The 25,618-nt window shown below is 34.0% G+C and overlaps 1 protein-coding gene and 1 long non-coding RNA gene across 48 annotated transcripts in view; one reads left to right on the forward strand and one right to left on the reverse strand.

The window, feature by feature from the left end:
- Positions 1-25,107, reverse strand: part of LOC106872296 (uncharacterized) — a 58,790-nt gene extending 33,683 nt beyond the window's left edge. For 16 of the 47 annotated variants that reach the window (XM_089349559.1, XM_089349565.1, XM_089349571.1 and 13 more), the window contains exons 1-22: positions 25,019-25,107; positions 24,689-24,739; positions 20,831-21,397; positions 19,963-20,073; positions 19,119-19,229; positions 17,481-17,591; positions 15,633-15,743; positions 14,242-14,352; positions 12,087-12,197; positions 10,589-10,699; positions 9,979-10,089; positions 8,735-8,845; positions 7,905-8,015; positions 7,303-7,413; positions 6,730-6,840; positions 6,354-6,464; positions 5,468-5,578; positions 4,953-5,063; positions 4,095-4,205; positions 1,444-1,554; positions 896-1,006; positions 268-378 (exon numbers count right to left, since the gene is read on the reverse strand). In XM_089349559.1, the coding sequence (XP_089205685.1) occupies positions 268-378; positions 896-1,006; positions 1,444-1,554; positions 4,095-4,205; positions 4,953-5,063; positions 5,468-5,578; positions 6,354-6,464; positions 6,730-6,840; positions 7,303-7,413; positions 7,905-8,015; positions 8,735-8,845; positions 9,979-10,089; positions 10,589-10,699; positions 12,087-12,197; positions 14,242-14,352; positions 15,633-15,743; positions 17,481-17,591; positions 19,119-19,229; positions 19,963-20,073; positions 20,831-21,397; positions 24,689-24,739; positions 25,019-25,049 (2,758 nt within the window). In that variant the 5' untranslated portion in view covers positions 25,050-25,107. The remainder of the gene's footprint in view (positions 1-267; positions 379-895; positions 1,007-1,443; positions 1,555-4,094; positions 4,206-4,952; positions 5,064-5,467; positions 5,579-6,353; positions 6,465-6,729; positions 6,841-7,302; positions 7,414-7,904; positions 8,016-8,734; positions 8,846-9,978; positions 10,090-10,588; positions 10,700-12,086; positions 12,198-14,241; positions 14,353-15,632; positions 15,744-17,480; positions 17,592-19,118; positions 19,230-19,962; positions 20,074-20,830; positions 21,398-24,688; positions 24,740-25,018) is intronic. The other 31 variants (XM_089349583.1, XM_089349601.1, XM_089349602.1 and 28 more) reach the window with 18 other exon arrangements.
- LOC149136673 (uncharacterized) overlaps positions 1-25,618 on the forward strand; it is a 367,529-nt gene that overhangs the window by 55,770 nt on the left and 286,141 nt on the right. The gene's annotated exons all lie outside the window — the stretch shown is intronic.

Here is a 25,618-nt window from a genome sequence, read left to right on the forward strand (position 1 = left end):
AAATTTCGGGGGAGTGGATAAGCGGATTACATCGATCCCAGTGCTTAGTTGGTACTTATTGTATCAACCTCGAAAAGATGAAAGCCAAAGTCGACCGCATAGGAATTATAACAGAATAAAATAATAATGGTTTGAAATTTTGGCAGGAGAAAGCAAGTCGAGTTAAACGACCCCAGTGTTTAATTGATATATATTTTATCGATCTGATAGGTGAAAGGCAAATATGGTCTCGGCAGAATTTGAATAGAATTAAATAATATTACTAACCTATGGAACAATCATCTCCTCTGTATGCTGGGACACATTCACATTCAAACTTATCTCCCTTGTTTGTACATTTACCTCCATTCTGACATGGATTGCTACTGCATGGATCAACTAAAAGAGGAAAATAATAACTTAGTTCAAGGAATTAATGTGGTAACATTAATATATCGTATCTCTATTATGTAATAATTATTTATCAATTTATTCATTGCATCAGTCTCACGCAAATACGAAACTGATACAGGTTTCGCGTATTTTCTACCGCCAGTGGGCTAAATTACATGTATAAGATCAGATTCATACAGTCGTCTCAGAGACGTCCCCAAAGATCTTTCATTAGGTCATTTATATACACATATAGTGTCACCTCTTACTGTATTAGAAACGTTGAAGAAAACTAGAGCTGGAGAAAATGTATTAATGTTAGTACGTTTTACGCTTCGAAAGGTAATTTGTATTGAACGCTATGCGGAACGAATATTTATATCGGCTGTTTTGCCAATTGTTTCTGTGTACGCGTACCAGTAAAAATGACCGAGTTATTCGCTGTTTTTTTTAAATAAATTAATAGTCCACTTTCACACACAACCTGACACTTGCGTTCCTATTATTAAATGTGAGTACCAACCTATAGAACAGTCTTCTCCTCTGTATCCTGGGACACATTCACATTCGAACTTATCTCCTTTGTTTGTACATTTACCTCCATTCTTACACGGATTACTACTGCATGGATCAACTGAAAGTAAGAAGAACATTAAATATTTAGTATCTTCGCTTTTATAGATTAATTCTTTCAGCATACGAAGCTTTGCTGAGAGCAAATTGTTTGTCTATTTAAATACTGTGCTCAGTATAAAATACAGTCATGTTGAATAGAAATAGTTCTGAAAAGAATTAAGAGATTATGAAATTTATCAATATTTTCATTTAAAAAAATTCGATGTTACATTAATAGATTTCTAATTGCGTAAATGATTGAAATTTTGGTTGTCTATCCTAGCAATGGCAATGTGGACTGTTTGATGTCACATTGTTACGGAATATTCTTATGTTCCCAGAATCAGTGGATCCAGAATTTCCAGTTTACCTTGGAACAATATTTTATCGATCTGATGGGTGAAAGGCAAAGTTGGTCTCGGTAGAATATGAACAGAATCAAATAATATTACTAACCTATGGAACAATCATCTCCTCTGTATCCTGGGACACATTCACATTCGAATTTATCTCCCTTGTTTGTACATTTACCTCCATTCTGACATGGATTGCTATTGCATGGATCAACTAAAAGAAGAAAATAATAACTTAGCTCATCTGTTCCTCCACTTAAAACAAAGGAAAAACTAATTTATTTCACTTAATTATTGAAATTAGTTTAGACTTCGAATTGACGTTTAAACAAATTTTAGCTTTTTTCTTACTTCCGTCGCTTGAAAGGTAAACCAGCAAAATATCAAATATTATAGTTGCCGTTGACAATAATCTATAGAATAATGAATGAAGAGTAAGTGCGTGTAGTGCTCAGTCACTTGCACGTTAATTTCACGAGCAGGCTGTTCTGTTGATCATACCAGCTGGGTCATCGTCATAACCCACAGAGTGCTCCTATATATATATATATATATATATATATATATATATATATATATATATATACACATATAAAGGTTATGAAGGGTATTGGAGTCAACCAAACCCTAAAGATACAGGTAATACCGAGCAAGTGCTGTATACTGGCTAGTTTTACCCCTGTCGTTGTATAAGCATGAGTGGGGAATATAACATAGATCGTGTATTAGCGTGTGTATGTATAAAGAAAGAAAAAGATAAAGAGACCAATGGCAAAGTTAGAATTTTATTTTATGGATAAAGTCTTACAGCTGTTTCAGGGAAAATCGAATGTATCCCTTCATCGGAGACGGTAATAGTAGAAGATAAGGATTATTACATCTATAAGAGGAGATTTGTAGTAAGAAGTGAGAGCGATGCGCAGAAAAAAGAACAAAGAAGAAACAGTACTTGGAGTGTAGCTCCATTCCAGCAGTAAACATCCATGTAAAGAATCCTTGTGGGAATTTTCCGGATATAATTGTAGTAGCAAATGTGGATATATATTATATCGTATCCGGAGTACTCTGTGCGTTGTTTACTTCTTTGTTCTTTTTTCTGCGCATCGCTCTCACTTACTACAAATCTCCTCTTATAGATGTAATAATCCATTCTTCTACTATTACCGTCTCCGATGAAGGGATACATTGGATTCTCCCTGAAACAGCTGTAAGACTTTATCCATAAAATATAATTCTAACTTTTCCATTGGTCTCTTTATCTTTTTCTTTCTGTACACACACACACACACACACAAACACACACACTCACATACACACACACACACACACACACACACACACATACACACACACACACACACACACACACACACACACACACACATGTATATATCAGAAACCTGGTTTGTGGATATCCGTAATTGCATAATATTTTTATTTGTGTTGTTAAATGTTTTAATTCGGTCTGTTTTCCTCGCATACTGTTTTTCTCTGTTATATTGGTGCGCTACGGTGGATTATTTAAGACTTGGCTCTTATTTCTAGCAGCTAGATGCTCATTAAGCATCATTACGATATTTCATAGCTCCTTAAAGCTATCATAACTGCGTTCCACCAATGCTACTACTGGTGATATCATCAAATTTTGAATTTATCCACAGATGATATGAACAGTAGTGACATCTAACTTCAAATCTCAGTGTTTGAATATTTCATTTAAATATATATATATATATATATATATATATATATATATAAAGTGTAGTATATTGCCACTTAAGTGTGGCTGACCCCTAGGGGTGGATGTTACTGTTGCTTTTAGCCCCAGGAGGACATCTCCTCCAGCTGGCTTATCGACACACGACTGTGTGTCGATAAGCCAGCTGGAGGAGATGTCCTCCTGGGGCTAAAAGCAACAGTAACATCCACCCCTAGGGGTCAGCCACACTTAAGTGGCAATATACTACACTTTATCGTACAGTTACTGTTAATACTTCATTTAGAGAATTAACATTGCTATATATATATATATATATATACATATTAGGTCATCTCATAAGTTCTGTCCGATTTTACCTTTTCTAAAATTGAATGAAATGTAATAGTATTTTAGAATGTCTAATGGAATTTAAAATTATTTTAATGCGTTTGTCTGCATTTAAACTAATTAAATATTATTTTGCAGAATAACAGAATTAAAATTTCTTTGATTAAAGCCCTTCCTAACATGGAAGTATCCATAGAGCATTTAAAGCACACGATGCTTTATGAGTACAAAAAAGGAAACTCTGCAGCCGAAGCGACTCGAAACATACACTCAGCTTATGAGAAAGAATGCTTGAATGAAAGAACTTGCAGAAGATGGTTTGCAAAATTCACAAGTGGAGATTTCAGCCTTGAAGATGAAGATCGAATAGGACGTCCACTTGAGTTTGATGATAAGCTCCTTGAGGCATTACTTGAAAAAACTCCTGCATTATCAGTTGAAGAATTGGCAATAAAACTTAGTTCAATCCATGCAACTGTTCATCGTCATCTTTCAGACAATTCATGAGGCACCCATGTTCCAAGTTTAGGAACCTTTCCAAGTTGTTGAAGATGACGATGAACTAAGCTTGTGTGTATGTTAAGTGAGTATAAATATCTGTCCGTTTTTGGTGTGATCACTTACGACTAAAATTAAATTTATATGATCTGCACTTTCACACACAGCCCGACGCTTGCGTGTGCTTATTATGAAATGTGAGTACCAACCTATAGAACAGTCTTCTCCTCTGTATCCTGGGACACATTCACATTCGAACTTATCTCCCTTGTTTGTACATTTACCTCCATTCTTACACGGATTGCTACTGCATGGATCAACTGGAAGTAAGAAGTACATTAAATATTTAGTATCCTCGCTTTTAAAGATTAACTCTGTGAGCATATGACGCTATACTGACAGCAAATTGTTTGTCTATTTAAATACTGCACTCAATATAAAATACATTCAAGTTGAATACAAATAGTTTTTAAAAGAATTAAAAGATTATGAAATTTATCAATATTTTCATTAAAAAATAGTCGATGTTACATTAGGAGATTTCTAATTGCGTAAATTATTAAAATTTTGGTTGTCTATCTCAGCAATGGCAATATGGACTGTTTGATGTCACATTGTATCGGAAGATTCTTATGTTCCCAGAATCAGTGGATCCAGAATATCCCGTTTACCTTGGAACAATATCTCTTGCCTTTTCTTCGCTTTGGTCTATATGAAGTAAGAAAGGGTGCAAGCACAAATAGGGCCTCTCTATATATAGAATAAAAAAATATTTGTTTCACATTTTCAGAGGAGCCCAGAAATTTCGGGAGAGTGGATAAGTGGATTTTATCGATCCCAGTGCTTAGTTGGTACTTATTGTATCGACCTCGAAAGGATGAAATCCAAAGTCGACCGCGTGGGAAAGATAACAGAATAAAATAATAATGGTTTCGATTTTTGGCACGAGATTGTAAGTCGATTTAATCGACCCCAATGTTTAATTGATATATATTTTATCGATTTGACGGGTGAAAGACAAAGATGGTTTCGGTAGAATATGAACAGAATCAAACAATATTACTAACCTATAGAACAATCGTCTCCTCTGTATCCTGGGACACATTCACATTCGAACTTATCTCCCTTGTTTGTACATTTACCTCCATTCTGACATGGATTGCTACTGCATGGATCAACTGAAAAATTAATGTGGGAACATTAATATATCATATCTCTATGATGTAATTTATTCTTTCCATCAGTCTCATGCAAATACGAAATTTCGCTTGTTTTCTACCTCTTGTAGGCTAAATTACATGTATAAGATCAGATTGATATAGTCGTCTGAGAAACGTCCACAGAGATGTTTCATTAGCACAATTATATACACATAGTGTGACCTGTTACTGTATAAGAAACGTTGAAGAAAATTAGAGCTAAAGAAAATGTATTAATGTTAGAGTAGGTGCGTTTTGCGCTTCGAAAGGTAATTTGTATTGAACGCTATTTAAATCGGCTGTTTTGCCAATTAATAAATTAATAGTCCACTTTAACACACAACCCGACGCTTGGTTGCCTATTATGAAATGTGAGTACCAACCTATAGAACAGTCTTCTCCTCTGTATCCTGGGACACATCCACATTCGAACTTATCTCCCTTGTTTGTACATTTACCTCCATTCTTACACGGATTACTACTACATGGATCAACTGAAAGTAAGAAGTACATTAAATATTTAGTATCTTCGCTTTTATAGATTAACTCTTACAGCATATGAAGCTTTGCTGACAAGAAAGTGTTTGTCTATTTAAATACTGTGCTCAGTATAAAATATATTAAAATTGAATATAAATAGTTCTTAAAAGAATTAAAAGATTATGAAATTTATAACCATGTCGATGTTACATTAGGAGATTTTTAATTGCGTAAATTATTGAAATTTTGGTTGCCTATCTCAGTAATTGCGTAAATTATTAAAATTTTGGTTGTCTATCTCAACAATGGTAATATGGACTGTTTGATGTCACATTGTAACGGAAGATTCTTATGTTCCCAGAATCAGTGGATCCAGAATTTCCCGTTTACCTTGGAACAATATCTCTTGCCCTTTCTTCGCTTTGGTCTATATGAAGTAAGAAAGGGTGCAAGCACAAATAGGGCCTCTCTATATATAGAATTAAAAAAAAATATTTGTTTCACATTTTCAGAGACGCCCAGAAATTTCTGGAGAGTGGATAAGTGGATTTCATCGATCCCAGTGCTTAGTTGGTACTTATTGTATCGACCTCGAAAGGATGAAATCCAAAGTCGACCGCGTGGGAAAGATAACAGAATAAAATAATAATGGTTTCAATTTTTGGCACGAGATTGTAAGTCGATTTAATCGACCCCAATGTTTAATTGATATATATTTTATCGATCTGATGGGTGAAAGACAAAGATGGTTTCGGTAGAATATGAACAGAATCAAACAATATTACTAACCTATAGAACAATCGTCTCCTCTGTATCCTGGGACACATTCACATTCGAACTTATCTCCCTTGTTTGTACATTTACCTCCATTCTGACATGGATTGCTACTGCATGGATCAACTGAAAAATTAATGTAGGAACATTAATATATCATATCTCTATGACGTAATTTATTCATTCCATCAGTCTCATGCAAATACGAAATTTCGCTTGTTTTCTACCTCTTGTAGGCTAAATTACATGTATAAGATCAGATTGATATAGTCGTCTGAGAAACGTCCACAGAGATGTTTCATTAGCACAATTATATACACATAGTGTGACCTGTTACTCTATAACACACAACCCGACACTTGGTTGCCTATTATGAAATGTGAGTACCAACCGATAGAACAGTCTTCTCCTCTGTATCCTGGGACACATTCACATTCGAACTTATCTCCCTTGTTTGTACATTTACCTCCATTCTTACACGGATTACTACTACATGGATCAACTGAAAGTTAGAAGTACATTAAATATTTAGTATCCTCGCTTTTATAGATTAACTCTTACAGCATATGAAGCTTTGCTGACAAGAAAGTGTTTGTCTATTTAAATACTGTGCTCAGTATAAAATATATTAAAATTGAATATAAATAGTTCTTAAAAGAATTAAAAGATTATGAAATTTATAACCATGTCGATGTTACATTAGGAGATTTTTAATTGCGTAAATTATTGAAATTTTGGTTGTCTATCTCAGTAATTGCGTAAATTATTAAAATTTTGGTTGTCTATCTCAACAATGGCAGTGTGGTCTGTTTGATGTCACATTGTAAAGGAATATTCTTATGTTCCCAGAATCAGTGGACCCAGAATTTCCAGTTTACCTTGGAACAATATTTTATCGATCTGATGGGTGAAAGGCAAAGTTGGTCGCGGTAGAATATGAACAGAATCAAATAATATTACTAACCTATGGAACAATCATCTCCTCTGTATCCTGGGATACATTCACATTCGAACTTATCTCCCTTGTTCGTACATATACCTCCATTCTGACATGGATTGCTACTGCATGGATCAACTGAAAAATTAATGTGGGAACATTAATACATAGTATCTCTATTATTTAAGAATCATTTATTAGTTTATTCATTGTATCAGTCTCACGCAAATACGAAACTGATACAGGTTTCAGTTTTCTTCTACCGCCAGTGAGCTAAATTACATGTATAAGAGCAGATTCATATAGTCGTCTCAGAATCGTCCTCAAAGATCTTTCATTGGGACATTTATATACACACACAGTGTAACCTGTTACTGTATTAGAAACGTTGAAGAAAACTAGGGCTGGAGTAAATTTATTAATGTTAGTGTAAGTGCGTTTTGCGCTTCGAAACGTAATTTGTATTGAACCCTATGCGGAACGAATATTTATATCGGCTGTTTTGCCAATTGTTTCTGTGTACGCGTAACAGTAAAAATGACAGAGTTACTCGATTTTTTAAAAATAAATTAATAGTCCACTTTCACACACAACCCGACACGTGCCTATTATGAAATGTGAGTACCAACCTATAGAACAGTCTTCTCCTCTGTATCCTGGGACACATTCACATTCGAACTTATCTCCTTTATTTGTACATTTACCTCCATTCTTACACGGATTACTACTACATGGATCAACTGAAAGTTAGAAGTACATTAAATATTTAGTATCCTCGCTTTTATAGATTAACTCTTTCAGCATATGACGCATTGCTGATAGCAAATTGTTTGTCTATTTAAATACTGTGCTCAGTATAAAATATATTAATGTTGAATATAAATAGTTCTTAAAAGAATTAAAAGATTATACAATTTATAACCATGTCGATGTTACATTAGGAAATTTTTAATTGCGTAAATTATTGAAATTTTGGTTGTCTATCTCAGTAATGGCAATGTGGACTGTGATGTCACATTGTAACGGAATATTCTCAGAACCAGTGGCTCCAGAATTTCCAATTTATCATGAAACAATATCTCTTGACTATTCTTCGCTTTGTTCTCTATGAAGTAAGAAAGGGTGCAAGCATAAAGAGGGTATATCTATGCATAGAATTAAATAATATTTGTTTTACATTTTCGCACAATGCTAGAAATTTCGGGAAGTGGATCCCAGTGCTCAGCTGTACTTATTGTATTGACCTCGAAAGAATGAAAGCCAAAGACGACCGCGTAGGAATCATAACAATAAAATTCTAATGGTTTCACATTTTGGCACGAGACATGAAATTTCGTGGGTAGGAGTAAGTCAATTACATTGACCCCAGTTTTCAATTGGTACATATTTTATTGATCTGATGGGGAAATGCAAAGTTGGTCTCTGTAGAATATGAACAAAATCAAAGAATATTACTAACCTATGGAACAATCGTCTCCTCTGTATCCTGGGACACATTCACATTCGAACTTATCTCCCTTGTTTGTACATTTACCTCCATTCTGACATGGATTGCTACTGCATGGATCAACTAAAAGAAGAAAGTAATAACTTCTGTTCCTCCATTTAAAACAAAGGAAAAACTCATTTCCTTCACTGAATTGATCAAAATACGAAGAATTCAAGTCTAAACTAATTTTAGCTTTCCTTACTTCCGACGCTTGAAATTTAAACCAAAAAAATACCAAAATATTGTAGTTGTCGTTGACAATAATCTACACAACATAGAGTGATGAGTAAGCTTGATTTACTTTATGGTTGGTGCATAAATAAAAGTGAGGCATGAATATAAAGGGCTAAGGGTCCTTCTGAGGTAAGCCCAGTTTTGCGGAGTCTGTGTCAAATATTCCCTACTAGACGGGATACAGGTTCGTCGCAGGATTACTCACTCTGCCGGCTCAGTGGCCACGTGTTATCAAGTGTCTTGATTAAGAAAATAACGCCTCGTCCGATCCAGGGATCTATCGATTACCAGTACGAAGTGCTATCAGCCAAGCCACACACCTCCACAAATATATATATATATATATATATATATATATATATATATATATATATATATATATATATATATATATATATATATATATATATATATATATATATATATATATATATATATATATATATATATATATATATATATATATATATATATATATATATATATATATATATATATATATATATATATATATAATTCTTTTTTCCGAATGAGATAAAAATCTAAGGCTGTGAAGATTTTAGAAAATTTATAAATAGATGGTCTTACAGCTTTTTCCGGGATATTTTTATATCCCTTCATCGGAGACGGTGTGAGAAAGTGGTTAAGTAATAGTTAATTTGGGTAAGATATGAAATAGAGAGTGAAGTGGAGGAATGAAAACAGATGTGAGATATGCAGGGATATTGCATTTGTAGATCCATTATTTAGGCAGAATGGTTTACATATAAGATTCCAATACCTTGTGAGTAAATTCCAACAGTATTTAAAATTGGTCATTCCCGGTATAGAGTTTGTACATAGTATTATTGAATCGAGAGTTTTATTTAAAGTGACCTAAAAGTAGGGAATGAATTTGTAAGGACAAATCGAAAACAGGAAGAGTAAAAGGCAAAGTTTGTCTCGGTAGAATTTGCACAGAATTAAATAATATTACTAACGTATGGAACAATCGTCTCCTCTGTATCCTGGGATACATTCACATTCGAACTGATCTCCCTTGTTTGTACATTTACCTCCATTCTGACATGGATTGCTACTGCATGGATCAACTGAAAGTAAGAAGTACATTAAGTATTTAGTATCCTCGCTTTTAAAGATTAACTCTTTGAGCATATGACGCTATGCTGAGAGCAAGTTGTTTGTCTATTCAAATATTCACTCAATATAAAATACATTCATGTTGAATACAAATAGTTCGTAAAAGAATTAAAAGATTATGAGAATTATCAATATTTTCATTTAAAAATAGTCGATGTTATATTAAGAGATGTACATAACGATAAGCAGATTACATCGATCCAAGTGCTTAGTTCGATACTCATTGTATCGAACTCGAAAGGATGAAAGCCAAAGTCGACCGCGTAGGAATGATAACAAAATGAAATTATAATGGCTTCACATTTTGGCACGAGACAAGCAAGTTTGTGGGAGGAGTAAGTCGATTACATCGACCCCTATGCTCAATTGGTACATATTTTATCGATCTGATGGGTGAAAAGCAAAGTTGGTCGCGGTAGAATATGAACAGAATCAAATAATATTACTAACCTATGGAACAATCGTCTCCTCTGTATCCTGGGACACATTCACATTCGAACTTATCTCCCTTGTTTGTACATTTACCTCCATTCTGACATGGATTGCTACTGCATGGATCAACTAAAAGAAGAAAATAATAACTTAGCTGATCTGTTCCTGTATTTAAAACAAAGGAAAAACTCATTTCTTTCACTTAATCGACCTTACAAATACATTTATAAATGTTCTAAAACTTCACAGCCTTGGATTTTTATCTCATTCGGAAACATTTTTTTATATATATACACATGCTGTTATATGACCTGCGTTGGTCTCTTTACTCGCAGAATCACCGAACGTGGAGCTGAACTATGGTCTATCCATAGCACTTACTCAGCATTATCTGACACTTTTGGGTCTCACTGACACCATTATCTCTCATAGTCTATATATATACATATATATATATATATATATATATATATATATATATATATATATATATATATATATATATATACAGAGAGAGAGAAAGAGAGAAAGATATATATATATATATATATATATATATATAGAGAGAGAGAGAGAGCGATAGAGAGAAAGAAAAAGTTAGAAGTGGTGTACAGATATTGAATATTGAGAAAGGAGGAGGTTACCAGAATTTTGGAAATATAATTTTTTTTAATCATTATTATTAGCGCTTTCGTCGTCTACGAACTTGGCAAATAAAATTGTGAATGTGCAAATAGTTTGTTCATTTATATAAATCAGGTGTTTTTTGTTTTGTTTAGAAAACATGAAACTCCACTCCAAAAAGCAACAAAAATAAAACAAAAACAATGTTCTCTTATAAACAAAAGAAAAAAGTTTGTTCATTTATTTAAATCAGGAGTTTTTTGTGTTTTGTTTAGAAGAGAACATTCTTTTTTTTTTTTGTTTTTTTCTTTTCCAAACAAAACAAAAAAAAATCACGTGATTTATATAAAAGAACAAACTGTCTGCACGTTCGCAATTTTATTTGACAAGTTCGAAGACGAACGAAAGCGCTAATAATAATAACTAAATAAATATTGAATATAATTTATAAAACATTGTCTCGCTTTCTCTGTGTGCGAAAATAACACACACAGACATAATATATAATTACATACACACATACATACACACACACACACACATACACACACACACACACACACACACACACACACACACACACACACACACACACACACACACACACACATATATATATATATATATATATATATATATATATATATATATATATAATATATACTTACATATACACATACAGAAACATCTTAACTATATTTTCATATTCAATATAAATTATAAAACATATTCTCACAACCAGAGAAAGCGAGACTAACACACACACACACACTAGCACACACACACACACACAAACACACACAAACACACACACACAAACACACACACACAAACGCACACACACACACACACATGAATATCATCACACTCATATGCGAATATCATTACCAACCTATTGAACAATCATCTCCTCTGTATCCGGGGACACATTCACATTCGAACTTATCCCCCTTGTTTGTACATTTGCCTTCATTCTGACATGGATTCCTACTGCATGGATTAACTGAAAGAGGTAAAGATATTTTATTATAATTGGAATCCTTCAGGTTATCTTGCATTGTATCATTATTGTTCATATCCCTATTATTATAGAAAATATTCAATTCTTTTATATCATGAAGTGAAGAAATAATTTGAGAAACATTCATCAAGATGGAGAAACGAAATCAGACTCTATCTGTGCTAATATCTCATAATATTCATTTTATTTAGTAAACTGCTTGGAAATTACACTGTAAAGAGATTTAACTAAGCTACTTTTAATTTGTTTTGCAAATGGAATCATTAACCATATAATATTGTTCTTATTAGAATTTTTATCAAAATTAAATTATCTATTTTTGAGTTAATTATGTTTATATATGGGGTATGTTGTTTTGTTTATTTTTATGAATTTTTTTACTAAGGCTTTGGGTATCAACTATTTTATTAATTTTAACCTCATCTAGTTTTTTTTATTTATGTATTCATAATTATTACGATTATAGATGTTATTATAATATATACCTTTAGGTCTTTTGATTTTATGATCAATCTTTTAGATTTATTTGTTCCGTATTATTATTGTTCACACTGTATAAGTTCTGTTCACCAATTCCAGCATGCAAAATTTCATTGTTATTTAGTGTATATTTATTATTGCCATAATGTCTTTTCTTCCTAGAACGTTTAGATTTTTGGTTGCTTTCCGTTATATCCAAGTTATTCTTATTACTGTTGTTATTGTTCGGTCCATAACATTTTAACTTTTGTTTATATCCTGCCTTACAAAATACTAAGTTATTACAGTTTGCATTACAGTCGAAATTTCCTCATTTGATGATAGATACGAAACTCTTTTTGAAATATTCCAGACCAAAGTATTTGTGATAAATTTACGATGATTACTTCTGATGTTTTTATATTTTAGGTTAGTGTGAGGCTTATGGTAGGGTTTATGTTTCTCAGACGCAATATTAATGTTCACATCTAAGAAGTTAACCGAATTATACTCATTTTTCATAGTAATGGATAATCCAATGTTTTTAAAGAATTTCTAAAATTTCTTCTTATATAATTCCAGTTTTCTATAGCTTGGTTTCTAAGTGTAAAAAGCGCTTCATCCTTATACAGACACCCGCTCCCCCACAAGCTCAGGAAAATCCCTACTCAGATTGAATAAAATATACATACCCACTAAATCAGTGACTTGTGCTGCGTCCACTGATACCATTGTTGTATCAAAGCTATCGTTAGTGTCCTTTCTAACCCAATATTGAGCATCAAATTTAATAACCATTTTTCTGGCAGCTAAGATAATGTTACTTTCATTCATATTTAAGATAGAGTTCTTTTTCGCGAACAAAAGAGCTTTGCTTAGTTAAATAGGCTTAATTGAACAATAATAATTATCTATTACAATCTTTAACAACTTATTTCTATTTTTGTTTTCAGTTCTGTTAAACCAGTGTATTACTCCCTGTGTGTTATGCGATAGTTGTAACTTTAATGTTTTCTTAAGTATAGGTATGTATTTATCAATAATAGCTTTGCTTATTTTACCTAGGCCCGATTTACCAGGGTAAATTAATCTTATCGGGTTACTATGGAAATTGTTCTTGTGGTCTTTTAAAATGGTTATAGGTCTTTTTGGCACAAAAGGTTCAATTCTATCATCTACTTTGTATTCAGTCATTATTTGTGTGGACATTAAGTTAATCGTTCTTAACATATTTTTATCTGCTTTCCTATAACTTTTTGTAATTTCTTTTCTAAGTAGTTCATGATAGTAGTTTATATTAATATTATAGATGTTACCTGTCTTGTCTGAATGAACGATAGTTCCATTTCTTCTCTTAAGGATCAAGATTATAGATTTAAGTTTTTTAAAATGTTCACCTCTTCTAAAGGGGTTATTTCTTAAATTTAAGATTTTTCACTATTGTTAAATTTAATAAATACTCAAACATGTACATGTACACAGATATATCCGTTTATTCTATTCCATGTCAGTATCAATTATATAAGTACACACAATTTCACGCTTATATACAAGTGGCATTACCAACCTATAGAACAGTCCTCTCCTCTATATCCTGGGACACATTCACAGTCGAATTTATCTTCCTTGTTTGTACATTTACCTTCATTCTGACAGGGATTACTACTGCATGGATCAACTGAAAATAAGGAGTACGTTAAATATATAGAAAGTTAAGATTAAGAAAGATGGGTATACACTCTTTGACATGAACGCATATATAGACGTACGCACATGCACACATACATACACGCATGCACACGTGACGCCAAGTGGATGTCAGTTATGTGGTTGTAATCTCTCAAGATGGTTTTATTAGTAACAGACATCTAGCTGTTAACTCGTGTCCTGGAGTAAAGATTATTTGCCAGCATAACATGGCAGTATAGGTTTAGGACGAATGTTGCTATAATTTAGCCCCAGGAGACATCGTCTCCAGCTAGCTATACGTCACGATCTGTGTCCTTATATTTTCGAACAAGGGAATCTAGCACCCCCACTCAGCTCCATTCTGACATGGATTGCTACTGCAAGGGTCAACTGAAAGAGGAAAATACTTAGATAGCATATCTATAACTCTATTTAAAACAAAGGAAAACGCATTTATTTCACTTAATTGTTCAAATTCCAAATTCGCAGAATTTAAGTCTAAACAAAGTTTGGCTTTTTTCTTACTTCGCACGCTTGAAATTTAGACTAACAAAATGTCAAATATTCCAGCCGTCGTTGACAATAATCTATACAACATTAAGTGCCGATTACGTTTAATCGTAGACGTTTGATTTACTTTATGGATGGTACATAAATAAAACTGACGCATTAATATGCAGATGCATTAAAGAAAGGGCTAAAAGCTCCTTCCTCAGGCCTAGGCTCATAAGGACATTTTTGCAGAGTCTGTATTATATATATTCTCTGCTGGAAGGGACGCTGGTCCATCACAGGATTACTCATTTTGTCGGCGGAGTAGACAAGAGCCACGTGAAGTGAATTGCTTAGCTCAAAAGCACAACTGATCACCTGGGCCAGAATCCGGGCACTGTGACAGCGCATATAGTAGTCCCTACCTCACCGCTGGATAGGAAGGTGGTTCGTCGAAAGATTACTTATTTTTGCCAACAGGAGTGGACTGGAGTAACATAAAATGTTATCTTCAAGAGCACAGCGCATAGCTCGGTCCAATAAACCACGCGGCTTTACTCTGCGAGCTTTTGCTTCGTTTCATTACTATGGCAAGTGTGGGCAGTTATTGATCAGACCATGCATGTATGTATGTATGTATATATATATATGCGCGCGCGCGTATGTGTGTGTGTGTGTGTGTGTGTGTGTGTGTGTGTGAAAGAAAGAAAGAAATAGAGATAGATCGATAGAGAGAAAGAGAGGGAGAGAGAGAGAGAGAGAGAGATCAGTACCAACCTATAGAACAATCGTAATTTCTGTATCCCGGGAGACATTTACATAGGAACTCTCGTCCATGGTTTTCACATTTACCTTCGTTCTGACAAGGATTACTACTGCATAGATCAACTGAAAGAAGAAAATCATTCAAAACAACATGTATTTAATTAATTCAAATTCCTATCCCGAAGTTTATGCATCTTAATTAATTTTGGTTTGTTGCTATCTCCACTTCTTGAAACTTAAACCAACATAATGTCTACTTGTTCTGGCCGCCTTTGGCATATTCTCTTCTACACTGTACCATTCATTCATACCTACAGAGACACACAAACACACACACACACACACACACACACACACACACACACACTCACACACACACATACACACGCACACACACACATACGCACACACACGCACACGCACACGCACGCACACACGCATATATATATTTGAATAAACACACCTACATCTGTCAATACGTTTTAGAAGCACATTTATAATCAATATAAATTAGGAAATATATTTTCGAATCCAGAAAAAGAGAGGCTGACACACATAAACATATGCACGCGCATACACACGCACACACACACAAATGCACACACAAACACAGACACAGACACCGTCACACATATGCGAATGTGTATATATATATACATACAGTGTACATTTAACCACATAAGAGGCATGTCTATAATCGGAAATCTAACCCGCTAGAAGGAGCAGTCAAACTCCAAACCACAATTAGGGATAATTTCGAAAGGGAATGAAAAATAAAAACATTTACCATCTATTTCCTGAACCATAGTTTCAAGATATTTTCAGCAAAATAAAATAATTTGCTAGGCCAGCTATCATCAGCAGGAAAGTCAAGATTAACATATAAACACGAGGCAATACATAGAACATGCCTCGTGCTTATTTGTTATAATGTTTCATATTTACTGCGCATGCGCGGTTTTCTTATCGGCAGCAAATACAGAAAATGCCGATTTTCTTCAAGAAATTAGCCAAAAAGTCATTATATCATTATTAATAAATTTCAGGGTAGCAAAAAAATTTAGAAATTCTGTTTGCTACCAGCGGTCTAGTGAGAAGAAAAAAACAAGTCAATAGACTATATATTATTCATATAAATACATACAGTGTACATTTAAACACATAAGAGAGATGTCCATAATAGACATCTAACCCGCTAGAAGGAGTAGTCAAACTCCAAACCACAATTAGGGATAATTTCGAAAAGGAATGAGAAATAAAAACATTTGCCATCTATTTCCTGAATATATATATATATATATCAGAAGGCGCAGGAGTGGCTGTGTTGGAAGTAGCTTGCTTACTAACCACATGGTTCCGGGTTCATTCCCACTGCGTGGCACCTTGGGCAAGTGTCTTCTACTATAGCCTCAGACCGACCAAAATCTTGTGAGTGATTTAGTAGACCGAAACTGAAAGAAGCCAGTCGTATATATGTATATATATATGTATGTTTGTGTGTCAGTGTTTGTCCCTCCACCATCGCTTGACAACCGATGGTGGTGTGTTTACGTTCCCGTAACCTAGCGGTTCGGCAAAAGTGACCGATAGAATAAGTACTAGGCTTCCAAAGAGGCGGTGCTTCAGCATGGCCACAGTCAAAATGACTGAAACAAGTAAAAGAGTATATATATATATATATATATATATATATATATATATATATATATATATATATATATATATATATACATATATATATATATATATATATATATATATATATATATATATATATATATATATATATATATGTAGAAGGTTGAAAAGGAACATATATATAAATGAGAGAGAGAGAGAGAGAGAGTGATCGGTACCAACCTATAGAGCAATCGTCTCCTCTATATCCCGGGACACATTTACATTTGAACCCTTGTCCATTGTTTTCACATTTACCTGCGTTCTGACAAGGATTACTACTGCATGGATCAACTGCAAGAAGAAAATCATTTAATTGAATTATCTATGCGTCTGTTTTCAATTAAAAACAAAATATATTTTAATTAATTGCTCAAATGCCTATCCCGAAGATTATGCTTCTTAATTAATTTTGGTTGGTTGCTATTTTTAATTCTTGAAATTTAAACAAACATAATGTCTATTTGTCCCGGCCGCCTATGGCTATATTCTCTTCACTTTACCATTCATTTGTACCTACACACACACACACACACACACACACGTATATGTTTAATGAGATAGTGTCAAGGAAACAGGGACTGATGCAATGAAATTCGTCGGTGGAGTGTGTGATACTGCAAAGTGAAAATCACTGCGATAAAGATATCTATCACTCTCTCTCACTTCCGAGGCGAGTTTGTTTCTCTTAGTTTTGACAATGCTATGTCTGCAAACGTGAAGGCGCAATGGCCCAGTGGTTGTGGCAGCGGACTCGCGGTCGTAGGATCGCGGTTTCGATTCCCAGACCGGGCGTTGTGAGTGTTTATTAAGCGAAAGCACCTAAAGCTCCACGAGGCTCCGGCAGGGGATGGTGGCGAACCCTGCTGTATTCTTTCACCACAACTTTCTCTCACTCTTACTTCCTGTTTCTGTTGTGCCTGTAATTCAAAGGGCCAGCCTTGTCACACTGTGTCACGCTGAATATCCCCCGAGAACTGCGTTAAGGGTACACGTGTCTGTGGAGTGCTCAGCCACTTGCACGTTAATTTCACGAGCAGGCTGTTCCGTTGATCGGATCAACTGGAACCCTCAACGTCGTGGGCGACGGAGTGCCAGCATATCTGCAAACAGAGAAAACTTTTAAAAGGGTCTCCTCTGGGCGAACTACCGCAGTTTTACAGCGCTTACTATGATTACTAACGCAAATATACAATAATCCACAAATATACAGTATTCCTGGTCTGAGTCGATAATTAACGTTGATAAGTGTTGCTCTTATAACTTAGCGAAGAAACCTGTTGCATATTTAAGCTGGAGGTGTTGGCGTATTTGTAGAAGAAAAGGCGAAAAATTAGCATTATAAACAGTCCTCTATGCCCGCACGTCTGATATTGACGGTGCTGTACTGAATGTCTGTATGTATGTATGTATGTGAGGGCGCGTGGCTCTTACTTCCTGTTTCTGTTGTGCCTGTAATTCAAAGGGTCAGCCTTGTCACACTGTGTCACGCTAATTATTCCCGAGAACTACTTTAAAGGTACACCTGTCTGTGGAGGGCTCAGCCACTTGCACGTTTATTTCACGAGCAGGCTGTTCCGTTGATCGAATAAACTGGAACGCTCGACGTCGTAAGCGACGGAGTGCCAACAACAGCAACAATGTTTAAATATAATGCAAAGATCATACTGAAACTCGTACGTATACAAAATATTTTATCGGAAAATGTGCTCGAGCACGCACAGGTAACAGTCCGATTACGCAAGCATACCCCCCCCCCCCCACACACACACACTCAGCGAAATCCTTCATTGCCCTCAGATATTAAATACCATGACTGACCTGTAGAACAATCACTTCCTCCGTATCCTGGGACACATTGACATTCGAACTTATCTCCCTTGTTTGTACATTTAGCTCCATTCTGACATGGATTGCTACTGCATGGATCAACTGGAAGAAGAAAATTAATGCATAAAATAATTGTATGTTGTTTTAAATTCAATTATTTAACAGTTTAAAGTTTTTCACTGTATCCTTTAGTAACATCTAAAGAGTAAAGATATCTTTGCTTCAGATTCTTTGACAAATACCTCTGTAAATTGTATCTACCTCTAAATTGTTTCTATCCGACGGTCTGTACTGATGAGAAACAGATATTTTCGGTAAGAAAATATTGATTTCGAAACATATGTTTACAGATAATTGTATTTTTTTGTGTAATTTTCACTAGTCTTGCCCGATTTACGTTTTTGTTGCTTCGCTAAATCCCCTTTGAGAATTATTCGGTCTTAGTAGACACATGACACGTGATCTTCTTCTAGCACATTAGCAGTTCACATAGTGGCCTCCTTTATATATATTTTTTATATATTCTTATATATACATATACAATAATCGTTTGAGATCTCAGATATTTTTTCTGAATCTCCCTGATTCTTTTAATGTGCTTCTTACCTGGTATTAAATTGATATTAATTAATATCCAATTTTTTAACCCTATTGTTTAATTTAATATATATATATATATATATATATATATATATATATATATATAGATATATATATATATAGTTTTAATGATTTGGCATACATAAATATGTATACCTGAATGCATGTGCACGCTCGTGTGTGTGTGTGTGTGTGCGTGCGTGTGTGTGAGCATGTGTGTATGCAAACTACCCACCTATAGAACAATCCTTTCCTTTGTATCCCGGACGACATTGACAATGGAAATCGGTTCCTTTGTTTGTACATGTGGCACCATTTTTACACGGATTGGTGCTGCAGGGAATATCTAAAAGCAGAATACACCACAATTAATACATTTTCTTTTACACATTTAAACAATTTAAACATTCATGTAAAAATATGTATAAACTAATGGCTAAGCATTTTGACCGACTGGCTAACGTTTTTTTTCTACTCTAGGCACAATGCCCGAGATTTTGGAGGAGGATTAGATCGACTCCAGCACACAACTGGTACTTAATTTATCGACCCTTAAAGGATGAAACGCAAAGTCGACCTCGGCGGAATTTGAACTCAGAACGTAAAGACAGACGAAATACTGCCAAGCATTTCGTTTGGCCTGCTAACGTTTCTGCAAGGTCGCAGTCTTTGGATGAGTGAATAATGTGGAATAATAATCCGATTTACTGAAATAGTTATTCAAAAATACAATAAAAGTATTGTGCGTGGAGGCGCGTGGCTTACTGGTTAGGGATGTTGGACACATGATCGTAAGATTGTGGTTTCGATTCCTGGACCGAGCGACGCGTTGTGTTATTGGGCGAAATACTTCATTTCATGTTCCTCAGGTCCACTCAGTTGGCAAAAGTGAGTGGCATCCCGTTCAGGTAAGGAATACATACGCAACGGAAACCAAGAAAGCAGACTTATGAATCTATATGACTCAGAATAGTTTTTATTGTCCTACGATCGGATACAGAAATTATTAGAAAATTCCGCTGACTCTACAGAAATGTTACAACGGAAACAGTAGTTGTGTAATCTGAAGGAGAAATAGAAAATAAAATGATATAAATACTCACATAGGCACGTTTGTGAAACGAGTTTGTTTACAATATTTTTCAAAGCTCCAAATTTTTCAACCGAAAACGTAAATTCTGAGCTAGGTTTGCTTGCAATTTCTTCAATTTCTGCTTTATTAGAGTTTTGTATACCAATAGCAAACACCATCGTACCAGTTTCACGTAGTGTTTTAGCAGCGATTTTTGTATCGCGTGGTCTGTTTGAACTTCCGTCAGTCATTAAGATGGCAATATTTTGGACATTCTTCCTGTCTCCGTATTTTTTTGTGAATGAACGGACTCTTAAACTATTCAATGCTAAATGCGTCATTGTACCTCCTGTAGCGTAATGGATTTTGTCAATTCTTTTGAATATTTCTTCCTTATTAAAATATGAGTTCAAGTTAAACTCATATTTAACAGAGAAGCTGAATGTAAGAACACCTACTCGGACATTTTCGGAGCTAATTGGAAAATGTTTAATGATTTCTTTTGTAAAATTTTTCATTATTTCAAAGTTATGCGCTTGAATACTGCCAGACTCATCCAAAGCAAACATAATGTCGGCATAATTTGTTTGACAATTCGCTGAAATGTAAATCAATGACATGAAAGCATTATTCATTATGTCAGTATATACACACACGCGCGCACACACACACACACACACACACACACACACACACACACACACACACACACACAAAACACACATACACACACACACACACACACACACATCATATACATTACATATACGTTAATAAACATACATGTATATTTTGGGTCATTTCATAAATAATGCGGTTTTTTTATACTTTTAATGTTCAAAATTAAGATAAACACTGTACTATACGTCTATCTATTTATAAGTACAAATAGACAAATGCATACATACATATAGGTACCCTTCCGTACATGCTGTAGATCCAACTCAGTGATGGCCTCAAGTGTAGCATATGTTTAAAAGAATACAAGTGTGGTTGAAACTTCACAACAGCTGTTTCGGCAGCATCTTATTAATGCATTCTTAGATTACGTCATGACAAAAAGCCGCCATTGTGCGTGTGGTGTGTGTGTGTGCGTGTCTCTCTGTGTGTGCGTGTATGTGTGTGAGTGTGTGTGTGTGTGATATATATGATATGATTGTGGGCTAATGCATAAAGGAATTCAGTCCAAATTCATAGATATTGTTTTCCTGTCCCCACGAATCTATATTATATACATGGCTGTCTTGTTCGGAGCTGAAAATGTAAGACATAATTTGTAGGAAACTTATCTAACTTAAACAGAAATCATACAAAGAAGATTGTCGATTTTCAATTCCGTTTGACTTGTCTCCGTCACATCATAAATCATGTTCCAAATTAACGTTGATTCAGCTCTTTTTCTCACATTTTCTCTATAGTTAAAAGTATCAGAGAGAACATATACCGGATCGAACCTTGGTTTACCACGAGTAAACTTTTTTCAGAAGAAGGTATTGAAGTCGGCACTGCAAGCAAATGCAATGCTGGTCAATTCAGAACTGTTTCTATTTACAATGTGATATTATGCAAACTTTCAGTACCAACATAAAGCAAACTGATGTATATGCAAAAGTGAGTGTGTCTTTATCTGACAGTAGAGCATCTAGTGAAAAATCAATTACGCACTCATATTAGAGTCATGGATTTAATTTGTCTATTGTATAGGTGTTAGTGCTTATTTGTTGTACAGCAAAATACAAAAGAATGAGTTTTGCTAACAATTCACTTGCTCATTTTGTTATATTTAATTCCTGATTATTTTGATGTAATGTTTAGAAGTATTGTATGTTGGACTGGCTATATCATATATCATGATGGGGAAGTTATTTGGTATGGCTAAATGTTTTCACACACTCTGAATATGATTATTACTCAAGCCGATATCATTCAGAATACTCATGTTATCGTTTGTATTGAACCAAAATGAATTGGATTTTCGGTAGAACAACCAGATCCTGTCCTTTTTCTCGCTGCTTAATATAATATTAAGAATATAAGAATATATTATTAGAATAGCCCTAATCTTTTGTTTCATGTGAACTAAACATTATCAACCTTATCTTCATTATTCCACACCGTCCTCTCCCTGGAGAGTTACTGGTCTCTTCATACCTACCAAGGCATTAATGAAAACAACTTCCATGAAAACAAACTACACTACGGAACTTGACTGTAATACAACTTGACTGTAAATACAACTTACTTCGTAAAATACACTGCTAATTTTTCCAAATTGTGTTAGTTTTTCATAAAAAAAAAACTTCCATATATTGCAATGCTTCTTTAAATATATCTCGATTATCTACAAGATATGTCATGCTTTGGCCAAGTTAGTATTTTATTCGTTCAAATGAATATTAGTTAACTGTAGTGACTGTTGCTATGATTGGCTCATTCGTAGTTTAATTGTCTTGTTTTGTTTTCATCGCTGAATTTATCCGATGATATTTTTGTCTCTCAACACCTTTTTTTTCTCTCTATCTCGCCCCATTTTTTTCTACTTCATGAGACGTATTGGTTATGTGGTTTGTGCAAAAGTTTGTGACTTCGAAAAATGATTCCAGGACGCTTTTGTAACTCATAAATGAATGCATTAAAAACAAGTGAGTTTGAAGTTTAACATTATATCATTGTTCTATTTGTTATGAGTAGGTCCATATCTTTAAAGAGCTCTGAGTGTTCGGGATTTAACCATAGAATACTATAAACTAACGTTACACTGGACTATATTGCAGTCTGAAAGACCATACCTCTTTCTGAATATGATTTTGATGCAATCCTGGTGTTTGTTGAGTTCTTATTTCAAATATTCTTAGTATGTTTTGTTAGCCCAGGCACAAATTGTAAGAGGGGAAAATCGTTCCATAAAATTAAACAGGATCTTCGCTGATGATTTATTTGAAGCTGCGATGGAAGGTGTTAGCCTCAGGGAAGTTGTGAATTATATGTCTTTTTGATAAATCCGACACTTTCAAGCCACCTGATCCTAAGATTATGATTAATGAATCTAAATCTATTTTGAATATTTAGTTCACTTCTTTTAATAATTTAAAGTTCGGTTGATTGAAAACCATAAACACAGCTACATCACCATTGACCTGAAATCCAATGTTTTGCTACTTCCCCAAATTATTGAAGTACTAGACTAGCTCTCTTGATACCATTAGAGATGATTGGAAGGATCAAAGAGAGGCAAAGGAATAGAAATTGAATTGGTGTGGTCAGCAATGAACTGGACGTCCGCAGTAAAAAGTGGATATCCAGTTGCAGAAAGCGGACATCATGCTATAGAAATTATATACAGAGTGTCCACAAAGTCTAGGTACATGGAGTAAATAAAATCATAACATAAACAATTAAATATAAGAAATAATAATTTCTTAAAGTATGTTTTAATTCCCATGTGGGTACATGGAGTAAATAAAATCATGACATAAACAATTAAATATGAGAAATAATAATTTCTTAAAGTATGTTTTAATCCCCATGTACCCAGACTTTGTGGACACCCTGTAGATATATAGAATTGCATACACTCACTTATACACTTACGAAGCCAAAACAAGGAGGGAGTAAAAATGGAACATACATTAATATGTTGATGGAGAAGAACGTTTCTTAGAAGTAGAAAATACCAAAGACTGTATTATATGGAAATATACTATTCTTAACTAAATTATCAAACAATGCAGACTCGAGTTTGAGGGATAATGTTGGCAAAGAAAAGATGACAATGTACGTCATTAATCACTATAGGAAGCAGTACATGGCTAAAAAAGGAAAAACGAAGAGGTTGAACTTCTCGAACACTGCGACAGAAAATATTTTTTATGTATAATATCATACTTACAATTACTTTCAATGGATTTCAATGACACTATATTGACCAAATAGCAAAGCACTGAAAGAGAAGAATAAAATTTTAAGCACGATATAATAATAATATATGTTTAAATATATTTTTACAAAAGTATACATACATACATATATATATATATATATATATATATATATATATATGTATAAGGGGGGAGAGAGAGAGAGAGAGAGAGAGAGAGAGAGAGAGAGAGAGAGAGAGAGAGAGAAAGAAAGAGTGAGGGAGTGGCTGCATCAAATCTATTGGCTTTCATTCATTTCTTTATCCTGTAATATATTATTTGCCTCTAAAATTTGAACTTACCGATCAGAGGGAGAATGTAGATTGACTTCATGATTAGTCTTACAACTAATCAGATCTGACACTAGCCAGTAACTGTATATAGTGGCGTTATATATATTGCAGTATATATATATATATATATATATATATATATATATATATATATATATATATACATATATATATATATATATATATATATATATATATATAATACATATATATATAATACATACAGATAAATAAATATATATATATATATATATATATATATATGCAAGTCTGTGTGTGCACGGATTTATAAGGGTAAAAATACATGTGTGTGCTTATTTCCGTCATATCACATTGGATTAAGATATTATAACGGAGAAACACATGACAAATCTCACACACATGCGTAGGTGAGTATGTATGAATATATATATATATATATATATATATATATATATATATATATATATATATATACATTTACACACATACACACACACTTATATGCACATATATTTGTGCGAGTGTGTGTATGCGTACTCGCCTATTAATCACGCCCATAAGTATATATATGTACAAACAGACATATACACAAGCACATATAAGAGTATAAGCATTATACGAACATGT

The sequence above is a fragment of the Octopus bimaculoides genome, chromosome 3 (assembly GCF_046866305.1).
Source record: "Octopus bimaculoides isolate indiv1 chromosome 3, ASM4686630v1, whole genome shotgun sequence".
In the NCBI taxonomy this organism is placed as follows: domain Eukaryota; kingdom Metazoa; phylum Mollusca; class Cephalopoda; order Octopoda; family Octopodidae; genus Octopus; species Octopus bimaculoides.